The 22,186-nt window shown below is 42.9% G+C and overlaps 1 protein-coding gene across 3 annotated transcripts; it reads right to left on the bottom strand.

Annotated features, from left to right (window-relative positions):
* Positions 1–11,116: 11,116 nt before the first annotated feature.
* NDUFV3 (NADH:ubiquinone oxidoreductase subunit V3) lies at positions 11,117–22,153 on the bottom strand. Of its 3 annotated transcripts, none has more exons than XM_074904268.1 (4): positions 21,774–22,153; positions 21,441–21,531; positions 16,067–17,029; positions 11,117–11,397 (listed from the first exon to the last, which is right to left on the bottom strand). In XM_074904268.1, the coding sequence occupies exons 1-4, from the start codon at positions 21,819–21,821 to the stop codon at positions 11,231–11,233; spliced, it is 1,269 nt and encodes a 422-aa protein (XP_074760369.1). In that variant the 5' UTR covers positions 21,822–22,153; the 3' UTR covers positions 11,117–11,230. The 3 variants fall into 3 exon arrangements, with proteins under 3 accessions (XP_074760369.1, XP_074760378.1, XP_074760386.1); XM_074904277.1 differs by having other exon boundaries at positions 16,067–16,939; XM_074904285.1 differs by lacking the exon at positions 16,067–17,029 and having other exon boundaries at positions 11,117–11,395; positions 21,430–21,531.
* Positions 22,154–22,186: the final 33 nt, after the last annotated feature.

The raw sequence follows: 22,186 nt of genomic DNA, 5'->3' as shown, positions 1-22,186 counted from the left end.
TCCCACATATAAAATGTGTGCCTATTTTGGATGTCAATCTTTGTTATTTTCTTTACTTCAGTCAGACCTAGGAAAACAATCACAAAATATGCAGGGGATTTTTTTTTTTCTTTCTCGGTACTATTTCAGAGTTCTGTATTGCATCCATAGGATGATGGCATTCCTTTGACTGCTAAGTAAGCATATTCCCTGACTGTACAGTCTCCAAAGGCAGAAAGTAGCTGCGCTCCCATGCTGCACAGTTTGCGCAACAGACTGCATTTGCATGGTGAGATTCAATTCTATCTGCTTGTAGGGACTGTAGTTTGCTGCTTTTTTTCAAAACTCAGGAGCAAAGTTCTATCTTATCAAAGGTTTGGTGTTTTGTATTGTATCTCCAATTAGTATAACATAAGCTGCATGTAGCCAGAATCCGTGGTGACTATAAATTCCAGCTGCTCCCCTGATAGACCACATAGTGGTAGGATGCTACTGATGTAGTTAAACACAGAAAAAATGAAAGCTTTCAGAACCCCCATTTTCCTGTTGTACCTAGACTCAGCCTTGCCCCTTTCTCATACTCCAGTTCAGTTTTGTATCACCACCTCCACTGCTGACAATACTTTTTTCAATGGGAATATCAGAGCCGTAGCCACTGCCAGAATCTCTTGGCAAAGGAGCAGCTCTCTGAGTCAGAGCCTAATGCCATTACAAGGTCTGCAACAGCTGCAGCATTCATACATCTGCAAGTCATTTGAACATTTTATGATGAATAAAAACTATCCATTACATAGACCTATACATTATATATTAACCCTAATACTTATTCAGTTACACTAACAATAACCTTTTCCCTCTGCATGCTGTAAACTTCTTTGGCTACAGCATGTGTTAACAGAGATACTTAGAGCTCCAGTCCATGGTGGAGCAGTCCCTGTGTACATATTACCTAACTTATTCTACCTATTTAAACATGAAATGGGATGATGGAAAGAAAGAAAGTGAATGTAAAGCTATAAAAATTCATACCATGCATAAGGAAACCATTTTTATATAATTGCATGAGACTGCATACACTCATACAAATAGAGAGGATACAAAACAATGAGAAATGCAGAGGGGGAATGAAAACATGGACTCGAAATATATAGTTAAGAGATTTGATTATGATATGCACAGGTCTCAAACCCATCCAGATGTCCCCAGCCGGCAACCTGATCCTCAAAACCATAGCCAAGATTTGGAATCTAAAAACTCAGAATGCTGAAGATGGGGTAGCAGAGCTTATGGAAAAATAAATAGGAGTTGTGAGTAGTTAAAAACCTTTAAAATAATAATGATAATAAAGAAACATAAATGTGGTTTCATGAAGGAAATATATACACAGCCGCAAATTATGGAGTCAGCCCTTCAGGACATTACATTCCTCATACAAGTTGCTGAGCCCGCTCAACATCAATAGGTGGAAAATACACTCACCGGCTTAGTGACTTCAAGGATAGAGTCCCATATGTGATTCCCTACCAGTGAGTCTTCTACATATGTATACTTTTACAACAGTAAATGCGAACTCGGCAAGACATACCTCCCTGTGAGTTTCACCATAAGAGTTTTAAAGAGACAAGGCAAAAGTCTGGCATGACAGAAATCTATCACAATTTTTCCATGAGATTCACAAGCCAGAATTTTAATAGCAACCCATATGCATGTAAACACTATTTTATGTTCGTTCATTATCTATCATTTGCAAACTCTTTTTGGATTCTCAGAAATACATCTCTGTTGCTTCCCATTCACTTTTATTCTGTATTTCATGCATCAGCTTAGTGCCCTTCATAATATCAGTTACCGCTTTGGAAGCAGAATGTCAATTAACTTGCACTTCCACACTGAGTTAAATGTGTGGATTAGTAAGCTATAAAATAGTGTAGGTTTCAAATAAGAAGCAGCTATTAGAATAGTCTTACAGTTAGAGAAGTGACTTTTAGGAAATGTTTCCTTGACTTGATCTTCCTCTGTGCAGTCAGAGGCCAAACTGTTTATTTTACTGGCAATCCATCTTTATTGCTTGTGCTGGCTTTAATATTTCCATTCAAACAATCCACATATTAAAAATTAAAATTAAAATTCTAATAAGGTTACAAACAGTTCATTTAAAGCAGATTCAAAAGGCGTCCAGCAGAGATTTTTTTTTTAAGGGTCAGAAAAGCATTGCATTTCAGGGCTGAAAAACTACCTTTCCATGAACGAATGGGACGCTTTACTTGACAGAGCCAAATCCCTGTGGTCAATTTGTGGAGCACCTACCTCCCGCTTAAAAAAAAAGGGAAAATCCTGGCCCTTCTGATTGCAAAGATAACTTACCAAGCGTGACGTGACGCAATGATGTCTTTCTAAGTCAGCAGCCAGCCAGCTGTCTCTTTGCTGCTGCTCCTAGTTTTCCCATGCTCCGGCAGAGCCGAGCTGAGCAGCCAGGCCAGTTGCACAGCCGCTATCGAGTCAAAGGGCAAGAGCAAAGCTTAGAATAAACACGCTGTTTTCACTCGCTTGCTTGAAGTGCTGCCAAATCTCTTAACGTTAGCACACATAAATCGGTGAGTATCATGAAGCCCGAGGCCCGAGCAGCTGGAATCTTGTAGTTGTTACCTGAAATCTTAACGTCCAAAAAAATAGCTTCCCCATTCCTCGAGGCTATGTGGAAAATCTCAAAAAACACAATCATAAAAGTACGACTAACATCAAGGAAAAGAGCTCCCAATTATTTCTTTCTTTAGTTCTCTTTTTTTACAGTCATCTCAAATTTGCAGGGGTGGAGGGGGGGAATGGGGTGTCTTTCTCGAGATTTTCAAACATGCTGGTTTCCCAAGACTGCACAGAAGGAAGCACTCATTGATTCTAGAGGTAAATCCTAAAGTTATTCAGAGGGAAGACTATGAAGATAAGCAGCTCAGGGCCCAGCAGTAAACAATTGTACAGCAGGAGCTAAGCAGCTGGAGGAAAGGTAGACTGGTTGATTTTTCTCTGCCCAACGGCGACCTTCAGGAGGTGGGAGTGGGGTAGAGTCGTGATGTTCCTCCTCTGGAGAATAGCTTTGAAACAGTTCTTCAGCAAGGGCTTGAGAGAAAAAGCTCCTTCTCCATAACACGCTGCCAAGAGAAAAGGAGTTGAAAAACACCGAATCCTTATGGCTAATGGGAGTGTGATATAAAAGATGGAGTCTACTGACTGGTGTCCAGAGACAACAACCTGGTATGAATTCCAGCACCATTCCACTTCCCAGCAGCTGGATTTCTCACCAGGGTGGATTGCTGGTTTTGGACACCTCCCCATTTTTTCCCGTCTGTTAACAGTCTTCCACTAGTAAGTATTTGGAACAGTTGTAAAGCTTTTTTTGTATCTAAACAGCCTTGCCATTGCCTGAATGCAATTTCAAAATTGCTGGCATTTCTGTGCAGACTATCTGAAGTATATTTTTGTCATGCTGTTAATAAGCGTTGTGTCTCCTGGGAGAACCTCAGCTAGCTCAGAGTTTCTAAACGATGTGCATGCTTGACACAGAAAATGTAATAAGAAAATCTTCCTCACTTTTTACTGGTTTTTATTCTGAGTTGCTCGCTAAATAGATGTGATGCACAAAGAGAAAGTTGGGACTATTAACTCCTCATCTATAGTAAGGATGAGAACCCAAGAAATTATGTGACTTGCCAACAGTTACACAGGCAGTCAGGGGTCTCACAAATGATCCAGAGTCAGTCCAATACCTGAGTCATAAGGACCATCCTTGCTCTCAGTTCCTACATTATCCTTCTGGTTTTAATATTATGAATTTCTTTCTAGCTCCCCTCACATTTCTCTCAGTCCTCAAACAATAGAATATAGCTCACTTTTAGGGATACACCAGGAGAGCTAGGAAACATCAATACAGTTTAGAATGGCCTAGTCTGGCATGATTTTAAACTAAATTAAGCATAGGAGATGCTTTTTGGAAAAGGAGTGCATGAAAATGAGAAATGAAAGCATGAAAGGGTGATTCTTTCAAGTCCCTTTCCAAGTCTCCAGGGAAAAGTAACTATCAGCCCCTTCTTTGATATAAGACTTAGCATTTGCCTAGTAGAAGGTGTGTTGTGGCTTGCATGTTCCCTCTGATGCTAGATAGATGCTGTCACAGATCCTAGAAACCAACTGTATCATCTCCAGTGTGCAAACAGCCAAACAGAATAGCAAGAGCCCCTTATAACCTTGGAGAGAGGTAAGACAGAAACAAAAAACTAATCAAACACTCAACCAACAAAAGGGGAAAGCATTAAGTAATCTTAATTAGCTCATTTTTTACATTACTTGATATTAACTGCTTTAGGAACTGTCTATCCAGACTTGATAAAACACACAGATTTGGAAAGGGGTACTGCCATTTGAACCACATGTCAGACTGGAGAAACAAAGATGACTACTGCTAAGAATTTTAGGCATTAATTTTAACTAAGACACATGTATGTGTTCTGTGAGTACGAGAAGCTAACATGCATATAGGCTATATTCTGTAGTACTACAGAATTACAGAACCATGTTCCTGTTAATAGATTTTGCAGTGAAAAGTTTGTTGAGAGTACAGAGGAGAACAAAATAAATTTTGAGAGCTAACCCACTGACTCCATACACTGAAAACAAAGTTTGTGGGATACTTTATTATCATAGAATCGTAGGATGGTTTGGGTTGGAAGGGACCTTAAAGATCATCTGGCTCCAATGCCCCTGCCATGGGCAGGGACACCTTCCACTAGACCATGTTGCTCAAAGCCCCGTCCAACCTGGCCTTGAACACTGCCAGGGAGGGGGCAGCCACAGCTTCTCTGGGCAACCTGTGCCAGTGTCTCACCACCCTCACAGCAAAGTTCTTCCTTATATCTAACCTAAATCTACTCTTAGTTTAAAACCATTACCCTTCATCCCATCACTAGATTCCCTGATAACGAGTCCCTCCCCATCTTTCCTGTAGCCCCCTTCAAGTACTGGAAGGCCACTATCAGGTCTCCCCGGAGCCTTCTCCAGACTGAACAACCCCAACTCTCTCAGCCTGTGCTCACAGGGGATGTGCTCCAGCCCCCTCAGCATCTTCGTGGCCTCCTCTGGACTTGCTCAAGCAGGTCCATGCCCTTCTTATGCTGGGGGCCCCAGAGCTGGACACAGCACTGCAGGTGGGGTCTCACAAGAGCAGAGTAGAGGGGGAGAAACCCCTCCCTCGACCTGCTGGCCACACTGCTCTTGATGCAGCCCAGGGTACAGTTGGCTTTCTGGGCTGCAAGTGCACATTGCTGGCTCATAGTCAGTTTTCCATCCTCCAACAACCCCTTCTCCTCAGGGCTGCTCTCAATCCACTCATCCCCTGGCCTGTATTTGGGATTGGGATTGCCCTGACCCACGTGCAGGACCTTGCCCTTGTCTTTGTTGAACTTCATGAGGTTCACACAGGCCCACCTCTCCAGCCTGTCCAGGTCCCTCTGGATGGCCCATCCCTTCCCTCCAGCATGTTGACCGCACCACACAGGTTGGTGTCATTGGCAAACCTGCTGAGGGTGCACTCAGTCCCACTGTCCATGTCACCAGCAAAGATGTTAAATAGTTCCAATACTGACCCCTGAGGAACGCCACTCATCACTGCTCTCCACTTGGAAATCAAACTGTTGACCACAAGTCTTTGAGTGTGACAATTCCTAATCCACTGAGTGGTCCATCTATTAAATCCATCTATTAAATCCATGTGTCTCCAATTCAGATTGGCTGTCACCAATCACCTCCTTATTTTCCATGTGCCCTAGCATACTTTCCAGGAGGATCTGCACCATGATCTTGCCGGGCACAGAGGTGAGACTGACTGGCCTGTAGTTCCCTGGGTCTTCCTTTTTTCCCTATTTAAAAATGGGGGCTATGTTTCCCCTTTTCCAGACAGGGGAAACTTCACTGGACTGCCACAACTTCTCGAATACGATGGATAGTGGCTTCACCACTTCATCTGCCTGTTTCCTCAGGACCTGCTAATGCATTTCATCAGGTCCCATGGACTTGTGCACCTTTAGGTTCCTTAGATAGACTCGAACATGATTTTCTCCTACAGTGGGTGGTTCTTCATTCTCCCAGTCCCTGCCTTTGCCTTCTGCAACTTGGGTGGTATGGCTGAAGCACTTGATGCTGAAGACTGAGGCAAAAAAGTCATTGAGTACCTCAGCCTTCTGGATATCACAGATAACCAGGTCTCCAGTTTCCTTCTGGAGAGGGAAGGAATCTAGGGACATTTTCCCTAGTCTTCCTTTTATTACTTAGCTATAGAAGCTTTTCTTGTCACCCTTGACTTCCCTGGCAAGATTTAATTCTGTGAGGGCTTTGGCCTTCCTAACCTGATCCCTGAATGCTCAAATGATATCTCTGTACCCCTCCCAGGCTACCTGTCCTTGCCTCCACCCTCTGTAGGCTTCCTTCTTGTATTTGAGTTTGTAAACATATATGCTTAAACTTATGTCCTTAACTATGCATTAACAGAGTCTTTTCTATCCCACAACTGCCACATATCCTAAGACTTTCAGAGGTGGGTATGAGTTTCCAAATGTAATTGAGTATGTGTAGGCAGAAAAAAAGAAAGGGGGAGCTCAAAAATAAGTGCAGATTATATCTGGAGTGGTATCATCTTGAGATGAACACTGAGGATAATATGTAAACACCAAAACCATAGAATCATAGAAAAAGATAAATAAGTATTTAGAATTCCATGAAATAGAACCACATGAGAGGAGAAGGATTATCTGGAAACTTGTCAGGATATTTTGTTTAGAGTCCTAAGAGTTCAATTAAAATCATCCAGAATTTAGAGGAGTTTCTCTCAAAGGATAAAATTAAAACAAATAAACGAACAAAGCCACAATACAAGAACCCATGGTTGTAGTCAGTCACTCAAACGTTCAAAGGACCTGTACTAAAGTGCCTGTATTACCCTCATGGTGTTAGCTCCTTTTGTCTAACTCTGTACGCAAACAACAGCATACAATACAGAATAGGAGGGTTGTAAAACACAGGCAGATAGCAAATACTTGGGCCAAGAAGAATTCCAAGATTTTTTTGTTTGTTTTTACAGCAGGACAGTGGGGACCTGAACTTGCCCTGCACTACTGTCACTGCATAGCATCTTGAGGAACAGGAGTCTCCCAGTTCCTTTCCCATTCACTGCAGAAGATTCCACACTAAAAATTAGGAAAATTAACATAAACCTCCTTCTAGCATGTTATACCTTGAAGCATAAACTATGGGGAGGAAGACAGTCAGAGACAACTTAGGCAACCTGCTTTGCTACAGAACAGAGTAGGATGCTCCAAAGGTGCACAGTGACCACACAGAGATGCAAATGGACCTGGAGTCTGTTTCACAAGATGAGCCTGAAGGAACAGACGTTATCTGTTCTGAAGAAAAGGGAGACCTTTAGCTACCTCCATGGAGGTATAGAAAAGACAAAGCCAAGCTTGTCAGAGACCTGTAGTAAGGATCGGTGTCAGAAAACCAAAATTCCAATTAGATAACTGGTAAAGGATTCTTTGTTTTTTTTAAAATCATGAGAGTGTTCAAATGCTGGAGAAGGTTACCAGAGAGATTGTAGGATCTCCATCCTTGAAGACATTCAAAACTCAGCTGGACTAGGTCCAAGACAACCTGATCTAATTGCATGTGCTACAGAGCAGCGGACTGATCATCTCAAGACTTCTTTTCCAACCTTTATTTGCATAATTCTGATATTATGATACCACAGGATACCGTGAGCATGCTTTCTACTCCCTCACTCACTGCACAATAGCTATTGATTGGACCCACCAGGAATTACAACTGTTTGGAACAGACAAGCGGCTGCTCTCACCACCTTCTCCTACTCTTCCTCCCAAATGCTGCGAGATCACAAGATCTCACCAAAGCACTTTATGAGCTATGGGATTTAGATCAGTGTAAAGCTGAGAAGTCCTGCTCTTCCACAGATCTTCAGCAGACTTGGACAGTCTGGTGACTTCTCAGCTCACTTCCTCATTATTGTGAGCAGCTGAAGGAAGAACTGCATGTCATCCCGAGACAGCCTTAAAATTTCTTACCATTTTTTCTTCACATGTTAAGAGCAGACTCAGCATAATCGTACAAGTAGCTGAGATGATGGCATCTCTTGTGGCAGGTGGAAAGACTAAGGACAGCTTTTTATGGCTTATGTGTTTACATGAAACCAGAGTGAGATGCACTGAATGTGTTTGGATTACTGAAAGCTGGGGACATAGTGTGGAAGATCTCTAAGTGCACCCCGTTAAAAGTCTCATTTCCCAAATTTAAAGTAAATCTTAAAGATAGCCTTATAGATTGTAATGTTTATCATGACTGGATGCTGAAGGAAGCACCATGAGGAACAAAAAAGCGATCACCACAAACTCTGCTTGCATTGCTACTTCTGGACCTTGGGTTAGCAGGTTTTCGACTGCTGTCCAGAAACTTCTGGGCTCGTAAGTTACTTTTGAAGCCTGTAAGTGGAAGAAAATTATGAAAAGCAATTTTATTAGCAGTTTGCTACACTAAAAAAAAAAATCAAAGGACCTGAAGTTTGAAAACCACTCCCTTTGACAAGTAGTTGCTTCATCTTTTTAATGAGAAGTTAGTGAATTCCACTTGCCAAATTTTCATGTACTCCCACAGTAACACACTATTTACACTGAAAATCCCACTTTTGAAGTTTATGCTGATTTTAAAGAGCTGGTTTTCACAAAAACTAAGCTGACACTTAATTTCTTTCATATATGAGGTTTTCCAGGAATTATGTTAATATCCTGGATTATACATTCTTTAAAACAAGTCCCTGACTGTATGAAAAGTACCTAGCACAGCAAGACAAAGTTACTAATGTTACAGAATCTGAGCATATTGTATCCCATCCTGATGGAAATTCAAATGCGAGCATATGACTCAAACAGATTAACATCTGGTAATAGCCCAGTACAAAAAAAAATGAAGCCTTTTCCATTGAAGTGCAGGAAAATACAACAGTGGGAAAATGTCTTGGTGCCCTTCCTCACATTATCTGACCTTCCTGGAGCAGACTGCTTCACTGAACAGAACAAACCTAAGACACACACCATATGTAGCAGAAGATTTATGAAGTTATCTGACTTCCAGCTTGATTTCAGAGGTGCAGAAAAGATCACCAGAAGATGCCAAGACAGAATTACACAGATAGGAAGGGCATTCACCATAAATTCTTGCTGTAATCGTGAAACAAGGGTAGCAAAATGCTCAGCCCAAATACCAATTAGAATCTCCTTAGCTAGAAATGCAGCTAAGGAAGTGCAGGAGTTGAGTGAAAGGAAGACACACGTCTGTTTCAACCCACTCCTCCTTAGCTGATTAAGTCAGTGTTTATAACACCAACCCTCCTAAGAAATAAAAACGGCACAAGGTGAACAAGTCGGACTCCAAACAGCTAACAGTCACAGCTACCGTGGGTAGATTTAGTAAATACATAAGCATATTAATGGACTACATTTAACTTCTACTGTTTACATTCTATCTAACAATTTGCAGCCTCCTCCTGTAATCACAAGACAGATAGGAACACAGTTCAACACCAACACAGATCTAAGCTACAGGCTTCAGGTTAGAACAGTCTCAGTTAATAACAAAAGACAGCAGCTTTCCTGGAGCCCTACAGTGGGCCCTTAATAAAGGAAGACCCTTTTCCTTATTCTTTAATGTTAACAGCAAATTTATTTCCCTTTTACAAGTACAGTGTATGTGGTGCCACTGGTGTCTCAAAGTGACTTTCTGCTCTTTATTCCTAAGCACATGGATTTATACATTTGCTGATTTTTAAATTTCATAGTCAGTAACATGCTTTTTAGTTTTTACAGGACAATAAAATTGCTTGCCAGAGGTTTCTGAATTAAAATTCTACACAGCAGATTGATGTAGGCCTCTTGATCCTTCTTACCACATTTTTGCCAAGTTAGAGTATAAAATATCTGTTCTACTAATTGCACCCAGGGATTTACATCCAATATCCAGATAGACTCCTAAAGCTGACTCTGTTTTCCCTTTGATCTTGCGTATTCTGTTGCTTGAAAGAATACAGACAGGTGATGGAAAATGCTGGAGCTATTGCAAGCACAACTGCTCAAAGACCAATTAACTCCAAAAAAACCCCCCAAAATGAACAAGAAGCCAAAATGGAACTAAACCCACAACAGCTGGTGGTCATCAAGGCAGTTTTCCCAGAGGGCAGAAGACTGTTACTAATAGGATGGAAATACAAAATTTACTGAGAGCAACTGTAACTGCTGATAACATGTATTGAAAAGTGCCTCATTTCTCACATTTTCTGCAGAGCGAGAGTGAAGCTGGACAGCAATCTTCTATTGTGGGAAAAAAAAAAAAGGGAACTGAAACACAGTCCCACTGAACAATTAGTACCAGGATCTGATTTTACCATAATGCTATTTTCATCATATTTAAAAATAAAATTTAAGTGATTCTACGCATAGAAATACGCTACTTCTCAGAGTTTAATCACTGTAGTATAGTTCATTAGAAACTGCCCACTGAGATTCTCTTACATTTAAACGATTTCAATTACTACAGAATGCTAGAACCCGCAACAGAAGATTAAATAAAATTGGATGTTCTCCCTTTACAACAGCAGAGGTTCTGAGATGATTCAAGCACATTACATAAACTTACATTCCTCTACTAACACAAAACATACACTCTTGCCACAGGAGACAAATACTTCTTATTGGTCTTTCCAGCCAATGATTTTAAGTTAAAATCCAGAGTAAACATAACCTTTTCAGAGCTAGGAACATGTTTGTGTGCAAGGAGAACAGCCTGGGGCATTACAGCAGTAATGATATCTATTAAAATCATGGCATATACTGAACAGGCACATGCACAAGGGCCATTATGGCACAGTAGTGACAGAATGGTCAGTTTCAACAGTTTGGAGACACTGAGAAGTCAGGACTTTTTTTTTTACACTATCACCAAAAAAGATATACTAAGAGGTAGAAAAGCTATTTTGTTTTGGTTATGATTTATCTGCAGCTCATTCATATAAGCCAAGAAGTGAGGAACTCCATGAAGCAAGAACTTATCACTCATTTATTTATTATCTGATTTATAATACAAAGCAACAGTGCTAAATAGAACTATTTATCATTCTGCCTGGGCATTTGTTTGAAATGTAGTTCTTTCAATGCCTTGGTGATGGTCTTCCAGAAGATGGCTGAGGCTGCCTGAATTTTGAGAGAGCCGCAACAGAATCAACAAAGGTATAAATGTTATATTCATGATGCTGAAGGTTCTTGTAGGTAGAATTATCAAATTCTTCTGGAGGAGGCTCAGCAGCTGCTGTGGTCTCTGTGAAAACAAACAGTAACAGGTAACTATAAAGATGACACACCAGAGGACAGTATTCTTAATTACCAAGCCAGCTTTCATATACTGCCACGAAGATGATAAGTGGGCTGGAGCACCTCCCCTGTGAGCACAGGCTGAGAGAGTTGGAGTTGTTCAGCCTGGAGAAGAGAAGGCTCCAGGGAGATCTTGTAGCATCCTTCCAGTACTTAGAGGAGGCTACAGGAAAGATGGGGAAGGACTCTTTATCAGGGAGTGTAGGGATAGGACGAGCAGTAACAGTTTTAAACTGAAAAAGGGAAGATTTAGATTAGATATAAGGAAGAAATTCTTTACTGAGAGGGTGGTGAGACACAGGAACAGGCTGCCCAGAGAAGCTGTGGCTGCCCCCTCCCTGGCAGTGTTCAAGGCCAGGTTGGATAGAGCTTGGAGCAACCTGGTCTAGTGGAAGGTGTCCCCTGACCACGGCAGGGGCGTTGGAACTAGGTGATCTTTAAGGTCCCTTCCAACTCAAACCATTCTGTGATTCTATGATCCCTCATCCAGTCAACATTAAAAAAAAGAGGTCAGTAACTATAACCAAAGGGTAAGTTTGCCAAGTTCTGCTGGTACCTTGTTTGGTCCTAAAGCAGCACATTAGTATGCAGGAGGGGTACAGAAATCAGTACAAGTAATCTAATACAGCACAGGTTTTAAAATTCAACCTACCACCTAATCCTGGGGGTGGACAGGGCAGAACATTTCATTTATATTTTGAACACATGTCTGCATTTCCTTGCTTTTTCAGAGTTGCCCTGGTTTTCACTCCAGCCAGAACAGTAGGTGACATTCTTAGCAAGGCAGGAGAGGCAAAGAGGGAGTACAAATGATGTATCATCATGTCAGACCATGAGATACAGCTATTAGAACTACTTTGCAGATTGAATCTTTTCCATGGGAATAAATGATGGAATTACTAAGATCTCCATAGTTTAATTTCAAATGTGGTTATGCTGAACAGTAATATGCCAAGAGCCTTTGATATAAATTTCCTTTCTTCTAAACATAACCTTCTGAACTTTGTATCAGCTCTTCTACCTAAAAGAATAACCTAATAAGGTTATTCAGAACTCCTTACTTCACATTAAATCCAGCATTAATTCTTACACTTTAAGAATATTGCGCAAACTGAGGCAGTACCATTTACGTAAAAGGTTCCTATTACAGGCTGATTTTACAACCAAGGAAATTGCAAGAAATAAAACTTTACTCCCAATATTAATTTATTCTCATATACCCAGAGTTTTAACAATAGGAAAAGCATCAGCATAATCTAGTGAAAAGCTTTGTCATATAAATTTGCATGTAGCTGTTTAGGTTAGATTGTATTAAGCTTCTTTTAGTAATACAACCGTCTACAATAAAAATACAAGAAATCAAGCAACTGAACACCAGAATTTCCCTTTAATTATGACATAATTATTGCAACGTAACGCTGTTTAAGAGCATATATCCATAACATTTAGCAAGACTTGCTTATAAAATGCAATGTATTAAGCCATGGTTTCAGCAAAACAACACACACCACCTATGAAAGGAAATATCCCTGTGACTACTGCTCAGTTCCTACTGAGACAGCCCACAGGAGACAACACTACAGATATAAAAGCCAGATGATGCAGTCTTTGCTACAAATAGCCCCAAGAATAGGCAAGCGTAGGCAAGTGTACATTCAACCTGCAAGAGACAGTTGTTCCAAATTAAGAGACAGATGCTCAGGAAGAAAAGCAGATGGAGTCTCATTTTTCCTGCTCAAATACACTGTACTTGGCTTCTCGAATGAAAAATTTATCCCTGAGTTCATCCTCCCCATACTTCAGCTATGCTTTCTCTCTTAAAGAGCAAGCATTTCACAGGATGTTCTTCCAAAATGAATCAGAGGTATATTTCTGAGTTACCATGCTACTATTTTGCTACTTGCTTAGCAGTTAAAGTCAGCAGTTTCTGCTGACTGCTTAGCATGCCTGCTTTACAAAGTGGATGACATCACCTTAACATCCAGGTTTGTAATGGGAAAAATTGCTTTTACATCTTCAGTGTGCCGGCTGCAGTTTGCAGATGAACAAAAGAACAGAGGAACAGGACAGAAGGACAGATTACAGAAGGTATCACTAACTGTGATCATTAAACATGGAAAAGCAGTAGCTGTTCTCAAAGAAGGCTTCAAAAGGAAGAGAGAACAAGATATGCCTGGAGATACCAGGGAGACTCCTGAACACAGTGTAGCTAGGTTTGACTCTCCGCTACCCTCTGGCACCCAAAGACATTATACCAGCAGTAAAGTGGTGTGAACTTGCCTTTACTAACCCCCACCACTCTTACAGCCACTGCAGCAGAGTCCTCTATCATGTACCCAACAGAAACTCTCCCTGCTGTCACAGCCTTACCACCTCCACAGAGCAAGAGGAGCTCAACAGCAAAAGTGACATTTTCAAAGCCAGATCCTACCAAAAGGGGTTTGCTGGTGTGGTTATGATGATGATGGGCCTGAGGCACCGTGGTACTACTGCCTCACCGATACAGATCTGCAGGAAAAGTTTGTCACATGGGTTTAACTTTATTCTGGATTTGCAGCATCAGAGTAGAGGCTGTTTCATAGATCTTTCACGTGTCATAATCTTCACCTTGGATCATTAGCACATTTTAAGACCAAGACCCTCCTCTCATACTTGAAGTTAACTTGGTTTTTGGGTCTTCATATCAGCTTCAATGAGGAAAAAAAATAACAATACTTGAGCATCTAGAACTCCACTGTGAATGAATGGGGAGAAAAGCATCATCTGTAGATAAGTACAAATAGCCTTTCTCTTTTTTTTTTTTTTTTTTTAAAGAAAGCCTCTGCTGCTGACTGCAAGGAGGAACAAGTAAATGAAGATGTCGCTTGCAAACAGTGCTGCATTTTACCATTTGAGTTGCAGTCAGGGAAGAAGGTAAGCTTAGCTTCCAACTTATATCAAATTATGAGTCAACTAACCCCTTAAAACAGAAGGCAGGTCTTTCACTCAGCACTGTATTGTGGAAACTGATGGACAACAGCAATTCTTTGTCAGTTAACCTGGTTAGACAATTCACAATGTCACAGAATGGCTGAGGTTGGAAGACACCTCTGGAGGTCATCTGGCTCAGCCCTAAATGCTCATGCAGGGTTAGCTAAAGCAGGCTGTCCAGGATCACATCCAGACAGCTTGTTTGAATGTCTCCGAGGATGGAGACTCCACCACCAATCTGGGCAACCTGTGCCGGTGCACCATCACTCTCACAGTAATTAAAAACAAAAAAAAAGTGTTTCTTGATGTTCAGGCAAAACCCTGTGTCTCTGTTTGCACCTACTGCCTCTTGTCCTGTCACCGGGTTCCGCTGAAGAGTCTTCCCTCTGTCGTCTTTGCACCCTCCCTTCAGGTATTTACATACATTGATGAGATCCCCCCTGAGCCTTCTCTTCTCCAGGCTGAACATTCCCAGCTCTCCCAGCCTTTCCTCACAGGAGAGGTACTTCATAATCTTAGCTGCACTTCACTAGACTCTCTCCAGTAGCTCCACATCTCCCTTGCACTGGGGAGAGCAGAACTGAACACAGCACTTCAGGTGCATCTCACCAGGGAAGGATCATTTCCCTCAGCCTCTCGCAACACTCCTCCTAATGCAGCCCAGGTTACCATTGATGGTCTTTGCTGCAAGGGCATACTGCTGGCTCATGTTCAACCTGGTGTCCACCTGGACACCCAGGGCCTTTCCTGAAAGGATGACATCCAAGCAGCTTTACAATTATATGCTGCTTCTACTTCCAAGTAGGCAAATTCTTTAATTCAGGAAAGAGATGGGGGGGTTCTTAAGAATGGTATGCTGCCTAAGTTGAAAGGCAGGAATGGTAAGCCACCACAGATCAGGACAGAGGGGCATTTGCTATTGAAATACACTGAATGAGATCAGTACCTAGTTAACAGGATTGGCAGTACAGAACAAGGGTAAGTTTGATAGCAAAGTATAGCTAGGAAAGTGATAATATGATACACAATGCTCTTTCCTAAAATTTATCATCGTCTTCTCCCCAACTCACTACCAAAACTGGGTTATAAGGCCAACTCTGTGCTATTTCAATACAACTCGCTTAAAACCTACCAATCTCAGAATCAGTACCTGTTTCTGGCATTACACTGTGATTTCTTGAATTCTACTGAAATCTGAAACACTGCAAGATTATTTTTTTTTTAAAAAAAGAAAGAGAAAAGGCAGGATTTAAGCAAAAATCAGATGGCATTAAATTTGTCTCAGGAGAAAAGCAATGACCAAATCCTTCTGAGAAGAGAGAAGAGGGAAAACAAGTTTTGTCACATAAACCCCATGATTTTGCTCACAGTGGAAACAATCTTGTTTTCATTTTATAAGTAACTGGCTTATGAAACTATAAATACAGTGAAATGAAGACCACTTCCTCTCACAGCATAACTGGAAACTGAGCATTACTGAGCACATCTAACAATTAGCAATGAACAAGAATTTATCTTCCAGAAAGTCACTGCTACACAGCTTCAGTATAAAGATCAGATAATCATGAAGATTTAAAAACTCTCTAAAAAAAGTTAAACCCTAGGACCAGATGAATCAATACAGTTCAAACAATTTAAAGTTGTACCCTCTATTGTGCTTCTTTCTCCAGATTGGACTCCTGCTTCCTGAATGGTCTCCTCCTCTGCTGCAGTGCCCATCACCAACACTGTGCTTTCAGAAACCTCTTCTAGTTTAGGAGCAGTTACTACTTCTGCTTCTGACTCCTGTGTCTCCTTAACCTTTTCTTCTCCTCCTCTGGATAACAGTTTTTGCTTTTTTTCTTCCCGAGTCACTGATGAAGGTTTCAGCTGAAGAGCTGCTACTTGGGTTCCAATGGACTTTTCCTCCAAATAATCAGATTTATGAGTGGTATCGGTCAGGTCTTGGCTTTCAACCACATGTGGTTCTACGACCAGCTTCTGCTGATCTGCTGCTTTTGGAGCGGATTTTACTTTGGGGTCTCTTGCTTTGGATTTTGATGTTTCACGACCGAGTGATGTTTTAGAAAATGCAACCTGCTTGATAGGAGACACATCCGTTTCTGGTTTGCATGGTTTCTTCCTAGCTACGTACACTTTGTGGGATTTCTGGGACAAGTTCTCTTTTGCTAGCATTGATGCCTTTACTGCTATGTTCTCAGAAAAGATGGAATCTTGTCTAGGAAACTCAACTTTGGTTTTAATGGCAACTTCTGAATCATCATCATCCTTTTCTTCCTCAGAATCTGAGCTAGAATCTGAGCTCGATGAAGACGAAGTTTCTTCCTCAACTAACTCTTTCCTCAAGCCTCCTTCTGTTGCAGGTGTAGTGAGGTTTTCCTCCTCAAGAGGAGAAACAACTCCTCGCTGAGGAAATGCGACCACTGTTTTTCTTGACATGAACATCCTCATGTCTTCAGCAGGTTTTGAAGCTTCCTTGAGGTTAGTACTAGATGTGCTCTCACCTTTGTTTTCAGATACTAGGAGAGAGCTAGAAGACAACATTTTAGGAAATTCAGCTGGTGCCTTGATGGCTAGCAGCTTGGTGCTTCCCTGTGGTGCCACTACATCTAGGAAACGGCATAAAAAGGATTATCATCATTATATCCGACACCACTGTTAATTACTGATCTCAGTCATACAATTTTAACTCTCTGAGATGATCTGGTACAGAAACCAAATGGAAAAAAGTTATTATACTAAATACAGGCATCATGAAGCAGAAGTTTTAAGACATTTTAAGTTAAAGAAACTAGAGTTCTAGCTAGCACTTAACAATTTTTGCTGCTGCAATGCTGAAACTCACGAGATAATGCTTTTTCCTCCTTGCTTTGCCAGACTCCTCACAAGAGCAGTTTTTCTCTGTGTTTCAATTCTGCATCACTGAAAATGGTTTACAGACACCTTCCTATCTCAGATGAGCATAAAGATAGCTTGTTAGCTGAGGCCTTCAAATATGCTGCTACAGAGATAACAGTTGCCCATGCCCTTGCCAGTGAAGCAGAAGACATAGTAAACAGATATAGCAATAGCCAGCCTCTTGCAATAGTTTTATTTAAAGCAGTAGGGAGGGATGACTCCCAAGAGACAAAGTAACAGAATAAGAGATACCTGAGGCCATACATTAAAGTATTACTTGTTCATGTGTCCATGTGACCTACCAACTGAACTGTGTCTAAGACAGTTTAACATTTTTTCACCAAGACCTTATCTCCTCCAGTCTTCACCGTCACCATTTCCTATTTTTGGTTTGAGACTTCTTTGTAAAGAAAGTCTTAGAAGATATCCTAATGCTTCATGCCAGCCTGCCTTCATTTCTTCTCCCTCATGGATATTCATTAAGCTAAATTCTCCAGACATGGAGCCAACAGTTGAAGAGACAGTAACAACTTTCAGGCCCTTTCAGAGAATACCAAATACCCCCTGGATGCTTGTGCCAATGATATCCTCAAGAGGCTCATCAACAGTGAATACTGTTGTGGTTACAACAGGAGGACAAAGAGGACTAGGAGCACATTAGGAAGATACACCACAGCTGAAATTTGCTATAGCAAAGCCAACTCCATTAAGATTTGCACCACTCCCAACCAGCAGTGTAATTCAACAGATTTCTAGTCTATGTACAGATTCATCTGCACAGTTTCGAAATCCAGATCTGCTTTAGAAGACCATAAACTAGATGCAATTTTCCCCCCTCACTAATTTAACAGTAATACCTTGTATGATCCAAGGAGTTAGTATAATTAGTTTTGAATAGAAGGAAGTCTTTAGCAATGTCCAAATGAAAATGTCACAGAAGAGTCAGACACATGAATTTAAAAGCAAAGTATTTAAGAAATAAATACAGAGTTCTTACCACAAGTACAAATAAAAAAAGTATCAGCTTACTATACAAGTAATACTTTTGAATAATTTCAAGCACATAATTCTCTCTGACAGACAGAAGGTGCAGGGCAAGGAGGGAAAAGTTCTTCAAAGAAGCATACAGGAAGATCAAACTAACACAAGGATGCCCAAAGGGATGACAGACAGCTGAGCAAAACTAGAAGTAATATTCATGTTAAGATATCCTAAGAAACCAAGGCGGCAGGTAACATTCAACTTGACCATTAACAGTAGACATTACTGGAAAAATACTTTAATATTTGGATATGTGAAAAAGGTATGTTTCAGCTTTTAATCATAAAGTCTAATACGACTGGTACTGAGTGCTTCAATCTTTGTACCACCTGATCTGTATTTGCACTGCTTTACCAAAAGGACAACAGATTCAACTCAATAACAAGAATATTATTCTCAGATACATTCTTACTGATGCTTGTAACATCAGTATCATTACGGAAATGTGTTTAAAACATGTTCAGGCTTAGGCTTAGAAAGATGGCATGCAGAAATTTCAGGACAATTCCCCATCACTGACTTCATAAGCAAACATGGCCATTTTATCAAAGCACACTCTGTTCCAGTTACAATCTGAAAAAGAAAGCTATATCGTATACATCTTAACCATTTGCAGGGGAAAGCAGCAGCCTGACAGAGGTGGCCTAAGCAGCCTGACAGAGGTGGCCTAAGCAGCCTGACAGAGGTGGCCTAAGCAGCCTGACAGAGGTGGCCTAAGCAGCCTGACAGAGGTGGCCTAAGCAGCCTGACAGAGGTGGCCTAAGCAGCCTGACAGAGGTGGCCTAAGCAGCCTGACAGAGGTGGCCTAAGCAGCCTGACAGAGGTGGCCTAAGCAGCCTGACAGAGGTGGCCTAAGCAGCCTGACAGAGGTGGCCTAAGCAGCCTGACAGAGGTGGCCTAAGCAGCCTGACAGAGGTGGCCTAAGCAGCCTGACAGAGGTGGCCTAAGCAGCCTGACAGAGGTGGCCTAAGCAGCCTGACAGAGGTGGCCTAAGCAGCCTGACAGAGGTGGCCTAAGCAGCCTGACAGAGGTGGCCTAAGCAGCCTGACAGAGGTGGCCTAAGCAGCCTGACAGAGGTGGCCTAAGCAGCCTGACAGAGGTGGCCTAAGCAGCCTGACAGAGGTGGCCTAAGCAGCCTGACAGAGGTGGCCTAAGCAGCCTGACAGAGGTGGCCTAAGCAGCCTGACAGAGGTGGCCTAAGCAGCCTGACAGAGGTGGCCTAAGCAGCCTGACAGAGGTGGCCTAAGCAGCCTGACAGAGGTGGCCTAAGCAGCCTGACAGAGGTGGCCTAAGCAGCCTGACAGAGGTGGCCTAAGCAGCCTGACAGAGGTGGCCTAAGCAGCCTGACAGAGGTGGCCTAAGCAGCCTGACAGAGGTGGCCTAAGCAGCCTGACAGAGGTGGCCTAAGCAGCCTGACAGAGGTGGCCTAAGCAGCCTGACAGAGGTGGCCTAAGCAGCCTGACAGAGGTGGCCTAAGCAGCCTGACAGAGGTGGCCTAAGCAGCCTGACAGAGGTGGCCTAAGCAGCCTGACAGAGGTGGCCTAAGCAGCCTGACAGAGGTGGCCTAAGCAGCCTGACAGAGGTGGCCTAAGCAGCCTGACAGAGGTGGCCTAAGCAGCCTGACAGAGGTGGCCTAAGCAGCCTGACAGAGGTGGCCTAAGCAGCCTGACAGAGGTGGCCTAAGCAGCCTGACAGAGGTGGCCTAAGCAGCCTGACAGAGGTGGCCTAAGCAGCCTGACAGAGGTGGCCTAAGCAGCCTCCTTCTGAAATGAGAGCTGGAGGACAATGAATCTAGAAACTGATGCTAAAGTACATCTCAAGCATGCTAAAAATAATGTAAAAACCCCCAAAATCTAGTAAAAAGCCATTTGTTGTTCAATCAAGCTTATATAAATCTATGCAGTAAAGGCTTTCTTAATGGAACAACCAAGCTTTTGTTTGCCTTGGCATTTAAGCAGCTAACATCAGAAGCCAGATGTCTGCATTCAGCTACTATTGCAGTGATCAGCTGTCAAAAATTCCAATTGACAGTTGAACAGCTGTCAAAAATTCCAATCACTCCTATGTGTGGTCCCATGAAGCTTTGCTGTTTAAGCACCTGCATCTCTAATTTGTGACGGGAATCCTACTCACTAAATCAGCGAGCCTCTGTTTACAAACAGCATTTTTCAGAAGATACCTCTCTCTGAAATTTGTATTCACGTTTTGACTTTGGTCAGGGATAGAAGGGGTTCAAATACTTCTGAACGTCAAATGCACTGAAGCACCCAAATTCAGGTCCACGTATTGCCTTGCCTGCAAACCTGTGGGGCAAGAAGCACTGTAACTAAATTTAACACAACAGGGTCATGGTAGTTTTCTGCAGCTTCTCAACACTGTTGCCTGGAGCAGATATTTGGATCTTGCAAGTACTTTCTTCCTTCTGTAAAATGTAATGCTTTTTGATCCTCATAATCCAAGCATTTCAATAGACGAAGGGGAACACCTGAAGTTCAAAAGCAGATTTTGCACCTCATTAAAAAAATAACTTGCTACAGTCATTTCCATCAAGTTTCAGACAACTTGCAAAGCTTCTTTATATTAAGAGAAATGCAATAGTAGCTCTTCTTAAGTCTGGCCAAGCATCACAGCAACTAATGTATTAAGGTGAAGGTAAACAGGAAAGAGTGACAAGCTTGTGGCATAGCCAATGCATATAACTATACCCCATGCAGACCCATTCCTACCAGACCTTTTAGTTTTCTTCCTACGCAGTATGCCTGAACAGAAGCTTACATGGTGATGACCTTTCACTTCCGTGGCTTACATAACTGCTGTTCCAAGACGCGACCTTGAGCATTTCTAAGCTCTTTTTGCCCCCTCAATGACAGTCAGAGGGACCTGAACCTCAGATAGGCAGATAAACTTTTATGGTCAGGGCACAATAACTAGGCACAGCAACTTCCCGAGACTGGCAGGCTGCAGGGGAAGGCCACCAGCTACCTCGCTGGTTTAGTATCAGAAAAGGAGGCCCTCCTGCCTGAACACCCGCTTCCATTTATTTACACCCCACCACCGCCCAGGCCCGAACAAGCATCTTACTCGTTGGCGGTGTCCCGGAGCCGGCCGGCCTGGTGCAGAGCGCCGCGGAGGGTACCGCCCCTCGCAGCCCCTGGGCCTCCAGCCGCAACACCTGCAAGGCACCGCGAAAAGCAAATGAACGAAGCGGGACAAAATTGATTTCTAGGGCACGGGGCGCCCCAATGGGAGCCATGACACCCCCCCTCCCCCCCCGCGCATGCGCACCTCCCCTTCAACGGGCCCGGGGAAGGGGAAGTGACCGGCCGGGTACCGGCCACCGAGAGGAGGTAGGAGCGTCCCGAGAGGCTCCTCCCTGCCCCTCTCCCGCCGCCCGGCACCCACCCTACCCCTTACCTTGCGGGTCGCCGCCCGGCCGCAGCCCAGCAGCGAGGGAGCGGCCATCTTGACGCGGTCCCGGAGGGTGCTGCGCCAACGGCGGGGCGGTGCCGCGTCCTCCCGGTGGGCGGGGCCTAAGCCGTGAGGCTCCGCCTCCGCCCGGTGGCGGCAGCCGCCGCTACGGGAGCGGCGTCGGGCTGGAAGTGAAGTCGGCGAGTTTCTGTCCTTCTGAGCGGGACTTGTTACGCCACGCAACGCTTGGGGTAGAAAAACTAAGCATTTTTAAAACAGGGTCACTGTTTTTAAGCTAAAAGCTGTCCGTTATCTGCAGTTACACGCTAACAGCCTCCGCGGAGGGCCCGCACCGGGGCAGACGCTGCCTTAGAGGGTGAACATCCCCCCCCTACGCACACCGCGCAGGCGCGGCGCAG

Source organism: Athene noctua, chromosome 1 (genome assembly GCF_965140245.1).
Source record: "Athene noctua chromosome 1, bAthNoc1.hap1.1, whole genome shotgun sequence".
Taxonomy (NCBI): domain Eukaryota; kingdom Metazoa; phylum Chordata; class Aves; order Strigiformes; family Strigidae; genus Athene; species Athene noctua.
Note: the sequence above shows the minus strand (reverse complement) of the source record. Positions and strands in the feature narration are given on the sequence as shown.

What these genes read in the sequence shown, in the direction of transcription:
- NDUFV3 (XM_074904268.1), bottom strand. Translation starts at nt 21,821, where the DNA reads ATGGCCGCTCCCTCGCTGCTGGGCTGCGGCCGGGCGGCGACCCGCAAG. An exon ending in CTCCGGGACACCGCCAACGA is followed by an intron (nt 17,030 to 21,440) that starts GTAAGATGCTTG and finishes GCCGTTTCCTAG; the next exon opens with ATGTAGTGGCACCACAGGGA. An exon ending in AGAAAGAAGCACAATAGAGG is followed by an intron (nt 11,398 to 16,066) that starts GTACAACTTTAA and finishes TTGTTTTCACAG; the next exon opens with AGACCACAGCAGCTGCTGAG.